Source organism: Petromyzon marinus, chromosome 55, assembly GCF_048934315.1.
Source record: "Petromyzon marinus isolate PM22_M1 ecotype Great Lakes invasive population chromosome 55, UKy_Petmar_22M1.pri1.0, whole genome shotgun sequence".
Lineage (NCBI taxonomy): Eukaryota > Metazoa > Chordata > Hyperoartia > Petromyzontiformes > Petromyzontidae > Petromyzon > Petromyzon marinus.
The window spans coordinates 11010992-11030463 of record NC_133721.1 but is presented as its reverse complement, the minus strand read 5'-3'; the positions used below and the strand labels follow the sequence as shown (position 1 = coordinate 11030463).

The 19472-nt window shown below is 47.9% G+C and overlaps 1 protein-coding gene across 1 annotated transcript; it reads right to left on the bottom strand.

Annotated features, from left to right (window-relative positions):
- Positions 1-1752: 1752 nt before the first annotated feature.
- CCT7 (chaperonin containing TCP1 subunit 7) lies at positions 1753-18046 on the bottom strand. The gene is made up of 12 exons (XM_032974934.2): positions 17935-18046; positions 15126-15279; positions 14496-14602; positions 13875-14000; positions 13468-13520; positions 10730-10901; positions 9998-10162; positions 9205-9393; positions 7924-8021; positions 4411-4543; positions 3312-3518; positions 1753-2228 (listed from the first exon to the last, which is right to left on the bottom strand). Exons 1-12 carry the CDS (start codon positions 17935-17937, stop codon positions 2016-2018), a joined length of 1620 nt encoding a protein of 539 aa, XP_032830825.1. The 5' UTR covers positions 17938-18046; the 3' UTR covers positions 1753-2015.
- Positions 18047-19472: the final 1426 nt, after the last annotated feature.

Below are 19472 nucleotides of genomic sequence, written 5' to 3'. Positions count from 1 at the left end.
GGCAACTCGAACCTTCAACTCCCTCCACAGATTTTCTATGGGATTAAGGTCTGGAGACTGGCTAGGCCACCTTCAGGAACTTAATGTGCTTCTTCTTGAGCCACTCCTTTGTTGCCTTGGCCGTGTGTTTTGGGTCATTGTCATGCTGGAATACCCATCCACGACCCATTTTCAATGCCCTGGCTGAGGGAAGGGAGTTCTTACCCAAGATTTGACGGTACATGGCCCCGTCCATCGTCCCTTTGATGCGGTGAAGTTGTCCTGTCCCCTTTGCAGAAAAACACCGCCAAAGCATGTTTCCACCTCCATGTTTGACGGTGGGGATGGTGTTCTTAAAGTCATAGGCAGCATTCCTCCTCCTCCAAACACGGCGAGTTGAGTTGGTGCCAAAGAGCTCCATTTTGGTCTCATCTGACCACAACACTTTCACCCAGTTGTCCTCAATCATTCAGATGTTCATTGGCAAACTTCAGACGGGCATGCATGTGCTTTCTTGAGCAGGGGGACCTTGCGGGCGCTGCAGGATTTCAGTCCTTCACGGCGTCGTGTTACCAATTGTTTTCTTGGTGACGATGGTCCCAGCTGCCTTGAGATCATTGACAAGATCCTCCCGTGTAGTTCTGGGCTGATTCCTCACCGTTCTCATGATCATTGCAACTCCACGAGGTGAGATCTTGCATGGAGCCCCAGGCCGAGGGAGATTGACAGTTCTTTTGTTTCTTCCATTTGCGAATAATCGCACCAACTGTTGTCACCTTCTCACCAAGCTGCTTGGCAATGGTCTTGTAGCCCATTCCAGCCTTGTGTAGGTCTACAATCTTGTCCCTGACATCCTTGGTCTTGGCCATGGTAGAGAGTTTGGAATCTGATTGCTTCTGTGGACAGGTCTTTTATACAGGTAACAAGCTGAGATTAGGAGCACTCCCTTTAAGAGTGTGCTCCTAATCTCAACTCGTTACCTGTATAGAAGACACCTGGCAGCCAGAAATCTTTCTGATTGAGAGGGTCAAATACTTATTTCCCTCATTAAAATGCAAATCAATGTATAACATTTTTGACATGCGTTTTTCTGGATTTTGTTCTTTCTCTCACTGTTCAAATAAACCTACCATTAAAATTATAGACTGATCATTTCTTTGTCAGTGGGCAAACGTACAAAATCAGCAGGGGATCAAATACTTTTTTCCCTCATTGTATAGTAATGTGTATAGTATATTTGTCTCTGTTTGTCTCTCTCCGAGTTTGCATTCACACCTGATGACGGTTGCTTGTGTTGCAATCAAAACGTCGTATTCTATTATTTACTTTCTACGTGACTTTACCTAAAGAACCAAAGAGTATTTACTGCAGTCACGAAAGCTTCAAATCAAGTTTTTAGTGCAATAGTAATGTAGAGCTAGAGTCTTGTAGTGTATGTGTGTAAGTAGTACAGTATGTAGTAATGTATAGTGTAGTCATGAATAGTAATGTATAGTGTAGTGTATAGTGTAGTAGTGTATAGTGTAGTAGTGTATATTAATGTATAGTAGTGTATAGTGTAGTAGTGTAAAGTAGTGTATAGTGTAGTAGTGCTAGAGTCTGTCGCCAGGGAAAGGGAGGCGTGGATCGCCACTAAACATGCTGCCGCCACACCCCTCGCCAGGACAAGAGGATTAACGAACAATATTTGGTGCATTCTGGCTGACTTTTAACTTCGGGCAAGACCACGTGAAGAAGCATGAACAAGGGCGGAAACAACGCGTGACAACAATGCAACCAAACAGTACTTCTTTATTGATTTGACGAGGACCGGACAGTTCTTGACGCTTAAGCAGGTTAACGCGGAGAAAGCGTGGGACAGCCATTGGACAACGCGGGTGTGTGCGCTCAAACTTCTACGTGGGTATACTGGGCATGCGCGCGCGCGCGTGCCTTTGCTGTGTGCCCGAAACGTCGAGTCGACTTCATCTGCCCCCCTCACTTTCATCACATCGGGCCTGGGCGCCGGCGGTCAACCGCCGCCGCCGCGGTTGAACTCAGTGCGCGTGCGGGCGGCCCCGGCCGGCGCCTCCGCCGTCTTGCGAGGAGCGCGGGTTCCGGATCGTCTCGTCCACCGACAGCACGAGACACGCCGCCTCCGACGCGGCCGTCAGGGCGTTGATCTTCACGACGGCCGGTTCCCACACGCACGCCACCATGTTGTCGGCGACGTCCTCCGTCGTCACGTCCACCCCGAACCACAGCCCGCCCTGGGGGTCGCGGAGAGACGCGCGCGCGTGTCGCGTCGATATTTATTATTCTATTTTTTTTTTATTTTGACCAGGTGAGGGCCTGCTGAGCTGTACAGGGACTCTTTATTACTTACGAATGAGCTAGGTTCCAGAGGTTTGTTTGGAAGTCGATTTATTCCAACTTCACTCCTGTCGATTCCAATCACGCTGTACGGCGTGTACACTAAACACGGGGGAATGGTTTTAAAAGTTGTATTATCGCCTGTAGATGGGAGATGCCACTGGGTCTTCACGTTCTGCCGATATAGATTCCACCACCGCCGCCATCTATTGCACGGCGGTTGAACTTACGACTCTTGGTCCGAACGGGCAACCGGACATACGGACCAGATTTGTTCTCATCTCTGAACGTTCGTAAGTACAGGAGTCCCTGTATAGCCAGCTCCTTTTCGGAAGCGATACCAGAAGAGGCGTGAACTACACGAGAGTGTTGTGTTATTACGCAAATGACAAACGCATGCGCTTTTTAATGACACGGAAAGACTTTTTTGTTTAACTTATTTCGCACCGTGCGTAGTCAAGGGACAACAGCCAGAAAGACACTGAGATAAAAAACACGCATATAGATAGATGCAGGGACAACAGCTAGCTACACACTGAGATAAGAGACATGCACACAGACACAGGGACAACAACCAAAGAGACACTGAGATAAGAGACACACACACACAGGGACAACAGCTAGCGAGACTTTTGGCGTCTTCTGGTCCAACACCAGTGGAGACTAGGCTCTAAGAAAAGCTGTCTCGGGTGTGGACCAATCAAATTCAAGGACAGTGCGCATATGATTATTATCAGAGTTGTCTTTTTTGTTTGCATGTTGACTGCTTGTGTTGTAGTTATTGCAAACATGATCCCTTGAATAAAGGTGTCAGTTTTTGTGCCAGTTAAAAGGGTAAAACCTATTCCTATAAGAGTAACAGAGTTGGGAGACGCAGACAACACACACACACACACTCAAAACACGCGCGAGCAAAGCAAACGGTGAGGACTGTGAGCAACGCTAAAGGGGGGGGGGGGGGGGGGGGCACATGCACGTACCTGGGCGTGCTTGGCCCGCAGTTTGTTGAGAACGTTTGTAGCGTCGAAGCCGGCGTTGTCGCACAGCTGGCGCGGAATCACTTCGAGGGCGCGGGCGTACGCGCCGAGCAACAGCTGCTCCTTGCCGGGTATGGTGCGGGACACGTCCCGCAGGTAGCGGGATACCTCCATCTCCACCGCGCCACCGCCGCCCACCACGGAGTCGTTCTACGCGCAGGCAAGCACGCACGACAGCAAGGTTTTTTTGTTTGTTATAGCAGTAAATCGATAAACATTTTCCACCCCCCCCCCCCCACCCCGGGACAACCGGGCTTTGCCGAGGGCCGTGCCGAGCCAGTGCTAACGTGCCAAAGGAATGTGAAAGGCCGGGTCGGCCCCTTCAGAAAGGAAAACGTTGCCCACCGGTGGCTATGTTTGGTTTGCCAAAGGGGATACACGTTGGGGCGCGAGGTATTGCGATCGCTTCCACGTACGTGCGTTGGAACTTCTTTCACAGCGTACGTAGTCACCCGCGCAAATCGGAGGTGCGCGGGGAAAGACAAAAAACTAAACACAAAAAAAGCAGATCCAAAGAAATTCGTTTTCAATCTAGTATGTGAACATCTTAACACCTACTGTTTTATTGCCAGAAAGGGTAAAACCTATTCTTATTTTTCATACTTTTTTGCACTGGTACTCAAATATAGATTTAGTACAGGGACTCCTCTACTTACGAACATTCGACTTACGAACTTTCAGAGATACGGACAAAACCTGGTCCGTATGTCCAGTTGCCTGTTCAGACTGAGAGTCGTAAGTTCAACCGCCGCGCAATAGATGGTGGTGGTGGCATCTACATCTACAGGAGATTATACAACTTTTAAAGCCGTTCCCCATGCTCAGTGTACACGCGCCGTACAGCGCGTTTGGAATCGACGGGAGTAAAGCTGGGATCCCTGGAACCTAACTCATTCGTAGGTAGAGGAATCTCTGTATCTCGTATAACCCTTTGCTCTGGCACTTTGAGATGCACTGCATGGTACCGAGGCATGGTATGAATATTAAAATGACGACGACGACGATGATGATTGTGTCTGGCTATGCGAGGCAAGGAGCGTACCTTGATGGCTCTCCGCACGATCATGATGGCGTCATGCAGAGACCTTTCCGTCTCATCCATGAACTGCTCAGCTCCACCGCGCAGGATTATCGTGCAGGTTTTAGCCTGCGGGCAGCCCTTGAAGAAGTTGTACCTGCACACACGAGTGAAAACACACACACACACATATAGTCTGTTCTCCTGTAACGCAGTAGTTGCGTTCCTGAAGAACACCGCGTTACGGAAAGATCGAGTTATAATATACAATAGAGGGGTAAATTACAGTCAGCGATAACATACGTGAGATGCGTACGTGGGCATGGGTAGCGTCTAGAAGTATCCAGCAGCACACCAATGCCTTGCGCGATGCTACGTCGATGCGGCCGTTACGACCGCTTATTCTTACTCGCGGGCCGTAGTTCCATTCACTCGATCGCGTTGTATCCATTTCGCATCCGCCTTATAAAAAATGTGTTCCCCAACAGATTCATCATCGCGTTACAGCAAATACACGTCAGGAAATCAACACGCGGCGTTACAGGAGAACGGACTGCACATGGAAATAAATATGCCCACGTACTCGTGGTGAAGGGATGCTCCTGTGTGTTGATAGTTCAGTGTTAATGTCCAACTTTATTGAGGGATTACTACTACTACCGACGTGTGGTGTTATCCTGGTGTGGTCTGGGACCGTTCTGTTTCCATTTTTGCTGCTGTGGCCAATCTCGATAAACCGAACTTACAGAATTTATTTATATTTAGTGACTTGCTTACCATTTTCGCTATTTTGCACTGCGATCGCGTTTTTGTGCATTGTCTGTTGTTGTAACTTTTCTGACCTGCCCTATACTGGACATCCGTGAAAAAGAGCTTCAAAGGTACAGGTTTTTTTGGGGTTATATCGCGTAAATATAAGTGTGTCGTTAAACCCGCCACCACCCGACACAGCCAATTAGAAAGGTTTGTCAGGTAAACAGAACGTGGCCAATTAGTTACGAATACAGCACACCGTTGTGCAAATCCACAACACTGTGGATTTGCTCTCCAACACACCGGTTTGCTGTACTGTTAACAAATTGGCATGTTCTGTTTAACGACACATCTATATTTACGCGATCTAACCCAAACAAAACTATATTATGGATATTGGTCGCGAAAGCCTATGTGTGAAAGAGCTTCATAAGGTCATCAGATTGCTCTTCCAGTCCAAACAAAATATTCTAATTTTTATTCTGTGACGGTTAGCACAAGTGGTCGCCGGTTCAAATTGTTGTGCCCGCGCCATGGCAGTTGAAACAATAAACAATCGGGCCGAAAAAGGTAAAAAAATATATATCAAAGGCGACGTTTCAGGCAATGGCCCTTCTTCATAGCACATAAATTAGCGAAGTTAAAGTTGAAAAAAAAATAGGCCAGTTTCGTAAAAACCCATCCCCGCACCCTCTGCAAACCCAGCGGTATAAACGTGGTGGGGGAAAGCGTTCGTACTCCCAGCTCTTCCAAATAACCAGAAAGCGTCCCATATCTCACCAAACCTTCGTGACTAAGCACGGTGGAGTCTGGATTAGTGCCAGGATGAATGACCACCACAAGATTGCCAGAGTTGTCAATGGGTGGCTGCGGGCCCTTTGCCAATTGGTGGTCAATTCAGCAAAAAATCTATTGTTGTGTGTACGTTGAACTTCTTTCACACCGTACGTAGCCAACCGTGCTAATCGGAGATACGGGGGAGGGACAACAAACTAAACACAAAAAGCTAATTTAAAGAAATTAGTTTGTCAATCTGGATGTAAAAGTGCATAGCTCCAGTGGCTTCCTAATATTGGAAGAGCGTTCCAGACGGCCGCAGAAGCGCGTCCGAAAGCGCGCGATGCGATGACCGTCTTTGTTCCATGGGATAGCCAAAAGCCGCTGCTACCAGGATGACCACCAGAGTTCACGTGATGGTTTATGTTCCTTGACGAGATCAGCAAGGTATTGTGGTTCATTTGTGGCAAGCAATTTGTGTGCAATGAGCGTGACTTCATAACAATGTATTCATCATCATTAGACTTCCTTTGCCAGTACCAAAATATAATTATAGGGTTTTCCCCTTTTTTCTGGCAACAAAACTGAAACCTTTTTACAAGGATTAATATCTGCATTAACCACAAAACCTGCAGTCAAAATGCAAACAAAAAACATACTATGATAATATATGCATTGTCCTTGAAACTGATTGGTCCACACCAAGGGACGGCTTTCTTTTGAGCCTCAACCCAATTGGTGCTCGACCAGATGACGCCAAAAGGCGTACAGCTCAAAGACAATGCACTATCAAAGTATTGAGGGCTCGGGGTGAGCATCTACATCATTAGACCTCCTTTGCCAGTACCAAAATATAATAAACAACGTATTCGTTCGGCAACCGGAAGCCAACGCTGCTCGGCGAGCACTTGGGACGGATGACGGTCGGATCCAACAACCCTCACGTGTAAGAATAGGTTTTACTCTTTCTGGCAATAAAACACCTCTGTGTGTCTATGTTGTGTGTCTCTCTCTGTGTGTCTCTGTGTTGTCTCTGTCTGCTTGTGTGTCTGTCTGTGTTTTGTCTCTCTCTCAAATGTAGTTCTACCTGATGACGATTGCTTGTGTTGCAATCGAAACGTCGTATTCTATTATTCAATTTATTTTCTTTCTACGGGACTTTACCGAAAGAATCAAAGAGTAATTCCTGCAGTCACGAAATAAAACAGGTGTTAAGATATATTCTTAGTTTTTTCGGTAAAGTCACGTTGAAGAGAAACAACAAAATAACAAAATATATATAACCGACACACCTGATGATGACCGTTTGAGTTATGGTCGAAACGTCGTGAGAATTTTTTATTGTTTTATATATATATTTTGTTATTTTGTTGTTTCTCTTCAACGTGACTTTACCGAAAAAACTAAGAATATGAATTACTGCAGTCACGAAAGCTTTAAATCAAAATTTAGGTGTTAAGATGTTAAAATACCAAACAGAAACTCTTGCAAGGAACCATGACGGCATTAACCACATATACTTGTGAATTTGCAAATAAAAAAACATGCTCTGGAAGTATATGCATTGTCTTTGAAACTGATTGGTCCACACCAAAGACAGCTTTCTCTAGAGCCTAGTCTCAAACAGTGTTAGACCAGCGGACGCCAAAGGCGAACAGCACAAAAAACAATGACACTATCAGGACACCGGGAGCTCCGGTTGAGCAGATACATCGTGAGACCTCCCTTGCCACTATCAAAACAAAATAGGTTTTGCCATATTTTTTTATATCCCGGTGACCCACACGTCGCGCAGGGGCGCCTCTCCCCAGCGGCGGACGGGCAAGAGGGCCGTTCCCGTACTCGCTTGCCGCGCGCGACACGACGGAGCCCGCCGCTGCATGGCAGCACCACAATGCGCGTCCCCCCGGAACGCGACGGCATGGCGCGAGTTTCAAACCACGTTCCGCCGTGTTCACACGCCGCGGGACGCCGCGCCACCGTGCCGCCCGTTCCCCGCTTCCTCACCTGTCCCCGCCGATCTGCACCTCTTCGAAGAGCTCACATCGTCCGAGAACGTCGTCGGTCATGGAACTGACGCTGGTCTGGATTGAGCCGCCACAAGCCTAAGCAAAGGAACCAAAAAAAAAGCATTATTTGTGGGACTCCGCAGGATGCGCCAGAGCTGAGCATTTAAAACCAAAAAAAAAAATGCGATGACTTTAGTTTAACTTTGTGCCTTTAATATTACAGACATGTTTACATTCTCAAACACCATGTGACCAAAGCGGATTTTTTTACCAGGTTTTAATTCAGACATGCAAAATGACAATTGGTTATAACCATCCACATCGAAGCTACATTAAGACAACATATTTCAAAATAATGGATTATAATATTTATATTTACAATAATAAGGTATTACAGAAAAATGATTGAGGCACTTGATCACAACACATTTATATGTAAACAAGTTACCAGTACCAAATATTGTTATGGACATCAAAACTTTATAAGTTTCCAGTGTCCACGATGGCACAATAACACACAAAAAAAATTAAAAGCTTAGTTTATGAAAAACAAAACAATATTAATTAAATCATAACATTAATCTTTGTGCAAATTGAGAGGTCATTGATATACCCATTAGGTAAATCGCATTGTTTACAATGCCACTAAATGCATCATGATGAATGATCAGATCCCCCGTACATCCTTAACAGACTACTGGGGCAAGTGCTGTTAGTGAGCAGCACCTATGAAGGCCAGCTAAGCTCGCAATCGGGATGGGATTGGTCAGCATCACACCCGGCCGCCTTTGTCTCCCCAGTGACGATGCTGTTTACACATCGCACCAGGTGCTCATTTGAGGCCGAGTCGACCTAGGTCTGTGTCTGGTAGGATGGGGATGGTTTTAGTTTTATTTGTATGCGATTGGGTGATTTGTTTACATTACTTGTACTTTCCACTCCTATCGTGTTTTTGTACTGTTTGTTGTTGATAACGTTCTTACCCCATGCTCTGACTGAACATCTGTTGAAAAGTGCTTTATATACTGCTAATAGGATTCCTTCTCCGGTAATAATATTCCAATCCTGTCTAGGCCCAGAACCGGTTCAGACAATCGCACACTGTGGTTGTCCGCGAGCGGCGAATCGAAAACCCGCGCCGCCGGGGTTCGTGGCGCGGCGCGCGCCAAATCACTGGCACCAAATCGCTTGCGCCACCGCCGACCCGCCCCCCCCCCCCCCGCGGTTCGTGTGGCTCGTCAAGGGGGGCGGCTCGCGTGTCGACGGGTGGGGCCCATACCATCATGGTGCGCTTCAGGTCCTCCTCGACCACGCGGCCGGCGCAGAACATGTCCCTGTCGGCGAAGTACTGCGTGGCGACGTCGCCGATGGGCAGCTTGGAGAGGACGACACGCGCCCCCGACGCCTCGATCTTCGCCAGCTTGTCGTACAGGATGCCCCACTCGGCGTCCACGATCGCCTGGTAGTCCTGGGGGGTGGACGGACAGACGCGCACGGCAATGCGTGTGAAGTGTGTTGAGCTTCTTTCACGAGGCACGTGGTCAACCGACACTCGGCGAGGCTTTCCCGATGTAAACCCAGCGTGAAGGTAACACAAGAAAGGGGCATATGCCACCCTAGAATTATCCAAGAATGTACGTTTTTTTTTTGCTGATTGGCCGTGTCGGGTGGTGGAGGGTTACGACACATTTATAAATAAACGCGATCTAACCCAAAAACCGTTATTATGAATAATATTGGTCGCGAAAGCCTACGTGTTAAACTATGTACGTATGTTGAACTTCGTTCGCACCGTACGTCGCCAACCGTGCTAATCGGAGGAGGTGCGGGTGGGGGGGGGGGATAACAAACTATGGGTCCCTGTGCGAGTCTATGCATCTGTGTGTAAGAAGACAGCGCGACATAGTACGGAGAGAAAACAAAACCCGTAATCGGGTAGGGGAGGCACAACGATTTCCGGCTATGAGATTTTATTCTTGATTTTGGGGGAAAATTGTTCAGTTTCCGACGTACGGGTCACAGATCTACGGAACCATAACCCTTCCGTAAGCCGGTGGCGGGGCCGCCAGTACCTGGACGTTGGTGACGCGCACTTCGGCGTTCTCGCGCTCGGCCTTCAGCTCGAGCTCGACGTTGAGCAGCGCGATCTTGGGCTGCGCGTACGTCTTGGGCTGCATCTCGAAGCCGGCGTAGGAGAACGTCTTCTTGAACGCGACACCGGCCACCAGGTGGGAGTCCTGAAAACGCGCGACGAAACGGTCGATTGTTCACGCGGCACAGGCGGGACACCGTCGCACGTACGAGCATTACTACGGCTACGATCGCTGCAGCAACAACTGCTGACCATCCCAAGGGGTAGGAGAGGGGGGAGAAGGCAAAAAGAAAATCGCTGAAAATATCCGTCGTAGTTATGATTTTAATCGCATTCAAAATGAGCACAAGCACCATTTGTGCGTCAGTTATTTTTGTCAAACAAATGGTGCGGGAACGCGCGGTCCAAGCGGCGGGGGATTGATGATTGACGTCATCATCATCATCACTGCTTGTGTATTCTTGGGCAACCTTTTGATCTACGTGGCCAGTTTTCAAACAGGGCAAGTTCCCCAACAGCAGCACTCAACTATTATCCAATATTCGATAACCTTAACGAATATTATTGTGACCGCCCTCGCCCCCCTCCCCCCGTTACACGACAGAGTTCTAAAAATGCATCTAGGCTTGGGGGAACCTTCGTCGGGAAAGTGTTTAAAAGTGAACACCGCGTGTGCGTACGTGTGCACGCGTGCGTGCGGTAGCAGCAGTACCTCGAGACCGCCTCCCTGCACCTTCTTCATGCCGATCATGTTGAGGGGCATGAGCTCATCCAGCATCGACACGGCGTCCACGACCATAGCTGCGAAGAAGTCCTTCTGCTGCGAGACCAGCTTGGAGCTGAGCGCCGTGGCGGCGCACTTCACGAGCAGAGCACGGAGCTCTCTGCGACGCAAGACACGCGAGAACGTCATCATCTTCATCATCGTCGTCGTCATCTATGTATGAATATGCGTGTTGAGCTTCTTTAGCAAACATACGTAGCCAACCGTGCCCATCGGAGGTGCTGGGAGCACAAACCAAACAAGTTTTAAAGAAATTCGTTTCCTAATTTTGGAGGGAAGGGCGTTCCAAATGGCCGCAGAAGCGCATTCAAAAGCGGACTACCATCGCAAATGTGAGGAGGTGCTAATCGTTGAGCGTCGTGGTGGCGCACTTCACGAGCAGAGCACCGAGCTCTCTGCGACGCAAGACACACAAGGAGATCCTCGTCGTCATCATCGTTTATTGTCATGCATGAATAAATATGTGCGTTGAACTTCTTTCGCACCGTACGTAGCCAACCGTGCTAATCGTTGGAGGTGCGGGAGGACAAACTAAACACAAATTGCAGGTTTTAAAGAAATTAGTTTTCAATCTAAAAGTGCACAGCTCCAGTGACTTCCTAATATCAGAAGGGCGTTCCAGACGGCCGCAGAAGCGCATCCTAAAGCAGACCACCATTGCAAACATAAGGAGGTGCTAATAGCACTAAATTAGTGTTAATCACACATCTGATTGGCACGGATGGCTATGTAAAGTGAGAAAGAAGTTCAATATACAGTGAGGGAAAAAAATATTTGATCCCCTGCTGATTTTGTACATTTGCCCACTGACAAAGAAATGATCAGTCTATAATTTGAATGGTAGGTTTATTTGAACAGTGAGAGACAGAATAACAAATAAATCCAGAAAAACGCATGTCAAAAATGTTATAAATTCTAGATTTGAAGCTTTCGTGACTGCAAGGATCCATACTCTTTGGTTCTATTCGGTAAAGTCAGCTGTCCTCATGACAGCACGGTCCCTTCATCTGATGAAGGCCACTTGGGTTGTGGCCGAAACATCGTGATTTTTGTTATTTTATTTTTTACGGTGACTTTACCGAATAGAACCAAAGAGTATGTTATAAATTGATTTGCATTTTAATGAGGGAAATAAGTATTTGACCCCTCTGCAAAACATGACTTAGTACTTGGTGGCAAAACCCTTGTTGGCAATCACAGAGGTCAGACGTTTCTTGTAGTTGGCCACCAGGTTTGCACACATCTCAGGAGGGATATTGTCCCACTCCTCTTTGCAGATCTTCTCCAAGTCATTAAGGTTTCGAGGCTGACGTTTGGCAACTCGAACCTTCAGCTCCCTCCACAGATTTTCTGTGGGATTAAGGTCTGGAGACTGGCTAGGCCACTCCAGGACCTTAATGGGCTTCTTCTTGAGCCACTCCTTTTTTGCCTTGGCCGTGTGTTTTGGGTCATTATCATGCTGGAATACCAATCCACGACCCATTTTCAATGCCCTGGCTGAGGGAAGGAGGTTCTCACCCAAGATTTGACGGTACATGGCCCCATCCATCGTCCTTTTGATGGGGTGAAGTTGTCCTGTCCCCTTAGTAGAAAAACACCCCCAAAGCATGTTTCCACCTCCATGTTTGACGGTGGGGATGGTGTTCTTGGGGTCATAGGCAGCATTCTTCGTCCTCCAAACACGGCAAGTTGAGTTGATGCCAAAGAGCTCCATTTTGGTCTCATCTGACCACAACACTTTCACCCAGTTGTCCTCCGAATCATTCAGATGTTCATTGGCAAACTTCAGACAAGCATGTATATGCGCTTTCTTGAGGAGGGGGACCTTGCGGGCGCTGCAAGATTTCAGTCCTTCACGGCGTAGTGTGTTACCAATTGTTTTCTTGGTGACTATTGTCCCAATTGCCTTGAGATCATTGACAAGATCCTCCCAAGTAGTTCTGGGCTGATTACTCACCGTTCTCATGATCATTGCATCTCCACGAGGTGAGATCTTGCATGGAGCCTCAGGCCGAGGGAGATTGACAGTTCTTTTGTGTTTCTTCCATTTGCGAATATTTGCACCAATTGTTGTCACCTTCTCACCAAGCTGCTTGGCAATGGTCTTGTAGCCCATTCCGGCCTTGTGTAGGTCTACAATCTTGTCCCTGACATCCTTGGAGAGATCTTTGGTCTTGGCTATTGTGGAGAGTTTGTAATCTGATTGATTGGTTCTGTGGACAGGTGTCTTTTATACAGGTAACAAGCTGAGATTAGGAGCACTCCCTTTAAGAGTGTGCTCCTAATCTCAGCTCGTTACCTGTATAAAAGACACCTGGGAGCCAGAAATCTTTCTGATTGAGAGGGGGTCAAATACTTATTTCCCTCGTGAAAATGCAAATCAATTTATAACATTTTTGACATGCGTTTTTCTGGATTTTTGTTGTTATTGTCATTAGAATTATAGACTGATCATTTCTGTCAGTGGGCAAACGTACAAAATCAGCAAGGGATCAAATACTTTTTTCCCTCACTGTACATGCATGCAAACTGACATCGCGAAAATCATTACATTGACATTTTATTTTGTATCGTACAAAACTATATCGCGGCAACCCTGCTTTATATGGTCCGGTGATAAAATAATTTAATTTTCTTAAAGTGTAAATAAAAATCAAACTACGAACCCTTTATCTTCCTTCTTGACGGGCACAGATATTTCTTTGATCTTTTCGATGGCCTGAAAGGTGCAAATGACTGGTTAAGAACCACACACACACACGCAACGGCAGGACATTGACGACGATCACTCACGTGAGTGAGAGTGGTGTTTTCCAGAGAAAATTAGATGCATGATAAGTTCACAGACGCGTTTTTAGAAAAGGTGAGCAACTACATATTCCCCTCTATTCGACATCTCACGTGTCATCGCGGACTGCATTTTACCCTACATAATTTATTTTAACGCCATTTTTCCACAACGTGGTATTCTTTAGGAATGCGTCCACCACCGCGTTATAGGGGAACAGACTACTCCGAAGAGCTGTGCTCATAGGTTGGCAACGTAGCGTTGTTCGACGCTCCCCAAACGCACCAGGCCGGTGGCCTTGCGGAAGGCGCGCGTGATGATCTGCGGGTGCATCCCCTCCTCCACGTACTGCCGCACTTGCTTCAGCAGCTCGGCGGCGAGCAGAGTCACCGACGTGGTGCCGTCGCCCACCTGTACGTGAAAGCCACGCACGCGCACACGTCCGTCACCTTCAGACACCGGAGATTGGAGCAACACGCTTAGGGCAATGTTCGAAATGTGTATGGTCAAGTTGGTGACGACGTGGTACAGGTTAGAGCAGCGTTCTTCAGTGCAAGGGCCGCAGGCCACTGGCGGGCCCCTGGTGGCCTTTAGTGTGGAAAATACTCCCCATCATCACCATCATGGTGCTGTCACAAACCCAACAATGGTTTCAAATGTGTGGCGGCCCTCGCACTGATGATGTCTTATCGGCGAAAGTGGCCACCCCCCCTCTGAAAATTAATTAACACTGAGTTAGTGATGCAACAATTATTGATTCCCATCACACTGATGATTCAGTGTGGACACGGATTAATGCATGGTACTCACAAGCTATGAATTGACTCAGCCTCCAGTGAGCCAGATTGGCCAAGTAGTTGTGTGCATGCCGCAGCGCGCACACACACACAACACCACACGCATCACCTCTGCATCCTGAGAGCGAGCAATGTCCACCAGAGTCTTGCCAGCGGGGTGGACAACCTCCAGAAGCTTCAGGATGGTGGCTCCGTCATTGGAGATGGTGGATTTTCCTGCACAACACACAAGATACGCTAATGTTATAAGTATTACAAAAAGTTTTACCACTCCCCTGGCATTGATTCAGCAAATCCTTTTTCAGAAGCGACCTGACCACAAATTATAGCACAACGAAGCGGCTTATCATAATGTGGAAATTTAAAGCAGGCAAATACTCTAAAAGGCACGTTGATGGGAAAAACCGGACACGGATAAAAATTCACACGACCACGGGGAGAGAGACACGCAAACTCCAAATATACAGGTATCAGGGTTGGGGTGAGAACTGACAACCTCCTCTATACCAGGCGAGGTAGTTAACATCTCACCACCGTGGTGCTCGCTCATGTACAAGTGCAGGGGAGAAGTCTGGAAGCATTCTGAATCGTCTACAGAGTTCGGAGATGAGGGATTTTGGAAGATTAGGGAGGTTTGGGGGGGGAGGGGGTGGGCGAAGGATAGAGTTGCAATGCATTGCCTCCACGTCCTCCCCTGCTGAAGCCACACCAACGTCCCCCGCACGTGCCCCCCGCGTACCGCGATCGTCGATGATCAGCTTGTCCATGCCCCGCGGGCCGAGCGTGGTGCGAACCGCATCGGCGACCACCAGGCACGCCGTGATGTTACTCAGCAGCTGTGGAATCCCCTGGGACGTATCCGTGCCCTCCTTCAGCAGAATGATTGGCGTGTTCTGGCATCGTTCACACACACGGTCATCATTGAGGCGGCTAGGTGGCAAGTAAGGTTGTTAATCGATTATCGGCCCCGAGTAGGCCTTTACGCGCAAGCCATCCACTCGACGAAGCTCTATAGAGGCCGTAAAGGGAGTATTTGGCCTACTCTTTCAATCTGATCAAACGTCTTGCAAAAGGTGGGAGTACTCACACTTTACCCCACCACATGCGACCTGACAATTGACAATATGCGGTGCACCCATTTATACTGCCGAGTGGATAAAGGCTTGGCGGGATGCAAGAAACGTTCCCACCGTTACAACTTCCGCGCCGGGAGACTGAATCGGCGACCTCTGGATTTCTCACCGTGACGACAGCCACACCTTTTCGTAAGCGACAATAAACAGAACATTTAACCCTTTCACTGCGCTAGAATGAATGCGTTTCGAGAAAGCATCCACTCCTCGCGACATGACGTCGAGGGGGTCCCAATTGCTTACGAGCCACTACGTCCATGGACGCATTCATTATGAACGCATGATAAAGAAATCTGTGAAAACTATTGGACATCTGTGGAAAAAAAGAGCTTGATATAGCTCATCGGATTCCTCCTCCAGTATTATCCATCTAGTTTTGGTGATCTGTGCCTACCGACTGTCACTCTGTACGCTGTGTAACGCTGGGTAGGCTACTTTGGGGGAGCGGTAGCGAAGCGGCCCTAGTTCGATTCCCGCTCACGGCCAACACCGGTGACGATTATCTCAACCGGTCCTGGGCCTCCCCGAGGTCGACTCGGCGTCAATTAAGTACCTGGTACAGTGTAAAACCATCGTTACTGGGGAGATAAAGGCGATCGGGTGTGTTGCTTGCCATCCACCCCTTCGTGTATCGTGCCGGCCTTCATACGTGTCAACCCATATGGTTTACCCGTATTCTTGTAGAGGGAAATGTAGTTCTCCGGTCCATACAGTGGATAGCCGTTTCAATAGGGCAATTTTTTTGTCTATTTGTGTTTCTCCCTTGTCACAGTTCCTATGATCACCGTTACATTGCATTTATGGCTTTATTTTGGTGATTTCTAAAAGTTTTTTGGTTTGGCCATGTTTTTGTTTATTGTAGTACGGAGTTAGACTGATGGCCTTAATCTTAGTTGTCTTGTGGTTGTTGTTTGACTTGCATCCCACTGGGATTTTTGCACACAGCGTTGGTGTACGGTGCTATTTCAGGAATATTTTGATGTTTTTTTCTGGATTTTCTGTTTGCACAGTCACACATAATCACTTTAAGATGTTTTCTTGTTCATGTTTTTGTTTGTTGCGGTTGCACCCAATTCAAGAGCCGAATGGCTCACAGGGCTATACCAAATAAATAAAACTAAACTAAATGAACGTTGAGATTTATAAGGCGCACGGGGTGACCAATAAGGTCTGAATTGGTCTGTGATAAGGTAGTCACTGATAAGGGGTTGACAGGTATGGTAATCAAATGAATTATTTAAATTCCCGATACGCTAATCTAATCATGAATGTCACAATCAATTATAGATGAATGCATTCATATATAAATCGCTTTGGGCGAATTCATGTGCAGAACGAATTCTATAGAATGAGGCTGTACTGGACTGCGATCGTACATTGATTGTATTCACGCTTTATATCTATTGATTGTATTCACGATTTCTTTATCTATTGATTGTATTCAGGATTTTTTATCCATTGATTGTATTAACGCTTTATATCTATTGATTGTATTCATGATTTATATCTATTGATTGTATTCACGATGTAATAGCGAGCTATTCCACCTTCGAGAACATTCCTCCAGCAGTGGCGTGAGAGCAATTGTAGAGCCGCGCCTATTATTGTATAAATACGTTAATGACTATTCGCCCACGTTACCTTACGAGGCGAATTTGGTAAAAGCGCTACGTAAATATAAAGATAATTGTGCCAAAGATGGTAACACTGATGAAACGGCACTATCCAGACATTGATGAATCGATTAACTGGATGGGAACGTGCGCGTACACAAATCGATTACTCACGCAACTCTTGCGTATTTTAAAACACCGCTATGGCTCTCATGCTCGCGGCGTGAACAAAACTTTGAAAAAGGAGAGGTAAAAGACGGAACCTGACGGGTGAAATTAAAAACCAATTGTGAAAAAAACTGGAATAAAAAATACGCCCAAGCTGGATTCGCGACGAGAGGAAAAATCGCTCGTCGCGAAATCGATGCACGGGAGAAGAATCGATCCGCGTCAACCGTCAAAACCTCCCATTCATTGCGCAGTTCGCCTCAGAATCTCTCGAATAAAAAAAATATACTCGCCGCGTCTCTCGCCTCTCTCGACGTAACGCGAGAGCCCGAGGACAGGCGCGAGCGGGGCGACGTAGCGAACACACAACGCGAACCCACCGCACAACGAGCCCAAGCGCGCCCGTTATAAATTTCAACACAACCAAAACCGGGCTCTATCCGAGCACAGGCCTCGGGCTACCCGCACCTCCTCCTCGCCTCGAAACCACGCGCGTCGGCGCCGCCTCCCGGTGTGGTGCGTGGCCGGGGCCGCGTTAGGGCCCCGCGCGATTCGCGAATGCCTCGCGAGCGCTTGGGAGGCATGCCGCGAGAGTGAATGGAGAGGTGGTGGGGGAGCCAGGGCACAAACTCACCATGGCGGCACTCAGACGCGCAGCACGAGGAGACGAGAGGCTGGGAGGGGCGGGGTCAGCGGGTAAAGGGGGGCGGGGGCAATATGGGAGGAGGGCGTGGCCAAATTGGGAGGGGTAGGGTCATGGGTGAAGGGGCGGGGACGTAAGGGGAGGTGGGGGCAACTGGGAGGGGCGGGGTCAGGGGTAAAGAGGGCTGGGCCAACAAATGAGGGGCGCGCTCAGGAATAAAGGGGCGGGGGGCATATGGGATGGGGGCGGGGTCATAGTGGAGGGGGAGGGGGCAACGGAGGAGGGAGGGGGGCGCTTAGGCGTCACGTGACGAGGGAGAACGGGCCGCGAACGTTCTGGAAGCGCCCCCCCCATCCACACCCTACGCCCCGACCACCCCACCCCTCACTGTGACGCAACTTCCGTAAGGAAGCAGCCGCCATCTTAGTCAGGGGGTTGCCGGTGTCCAGGCGCGTTTCTTTAGCCGCCATCTTACTCAGGGTGCAACCCGAATGGTTTGTCACAATCTCTGTTTATGATGGAGAAATCCGATGAGCTATGAAGCTCTTTATGCACACATGTCCAGTAAGGGGCGGGTCACAACGTAACAACAAACAATGGAGTTCAAAGTATAGGAAAGGTTATAAAACCACGAAAAAAAATATTTTTTTCATTTTACTAGGTGAGGCCCACTGAACTTATTAGCTTCTTTAGAAGTGACCTTGCCACGAATGATAGCTCAACGAAGTGGCTTACCATGGACACAGTACACTTGTGGTTGACAAATAATACGTTCTCTTTGTTTTTTTCGGTAAAGTCACGTAGGTAAAAAATAAAGTAAATGAAAACAACTAAATTAAATCACGACGTTTCGGAGGCAACACAAGCTTCCTTCATCAGGTGTAAAAATGCACAGCAAAATAACTATATTCTTAGCTCTTTCGGTAAAGTCACGTTGAAGGGAAACAATAAAATAATGAAATATATATAAAACAATAAAAAATATATTATTTATTGTTTCCCTTCAACGTGACTTTACCGAAAGAGCTAAGAATATGAATTACTGCAGTCACGAAAGCTTTAAAGCAAAATAACTGTAGAGAGAGCTATTTGTGATGATAGACTTATATAGGGTAAGAGGAGGGGGAGGAGCCAAGGAGGACGGGCGCAGCATGGGGGGGGGAGTTGGGGTGTGGGAGGAGCCAGGGAGGACGGGCGCAGCATGGGGGGGGGGGGCTTGGGGTGTGGGAGGAGCCAGGAGGGTGAAGCTCGTCCTAGAAAACATCGGAGACACGGATGGTGGGGGGGGCGCGGAGCGGGGGAGAGTAGCGGTTGAGGTTTAACATTGTTAATCACATCTTTCCAATGATTGCTCAATTTGAATCCATCTTCTCGGTTGACGTTATGTCTATGTTTGTATATCTGTATGGCTTCATGGACACACCTTTGGTGGTATCCAGATGTCTTGCAGAGTACCTTGGTATCGTAGAAAACAATATCGTGATAACCCACAGCGTTGTAACAGTGATCAGCTACGGCAGAGGAATTTA

Bases quoted from the DNA above. Each gene is read 5' to 3' on its own strand.
- CCT7 (XM_032974934.2), bottom strand. The intron at 14,001-14,495 runs GTGATGCGTGTG...TTTCACGTACAG, and splicing joins CTCGCTCTCAGGATGCAGAG to GTGGGCGACGGCACCACGTC. The intron at 13,521-13,874 runs GTGCGTTTGGGG...TGCACCTTTCAG, and splicing joins TCCGCAAGGCCACCGGCCTG to GCCATCGAAAAGATCAAAGA.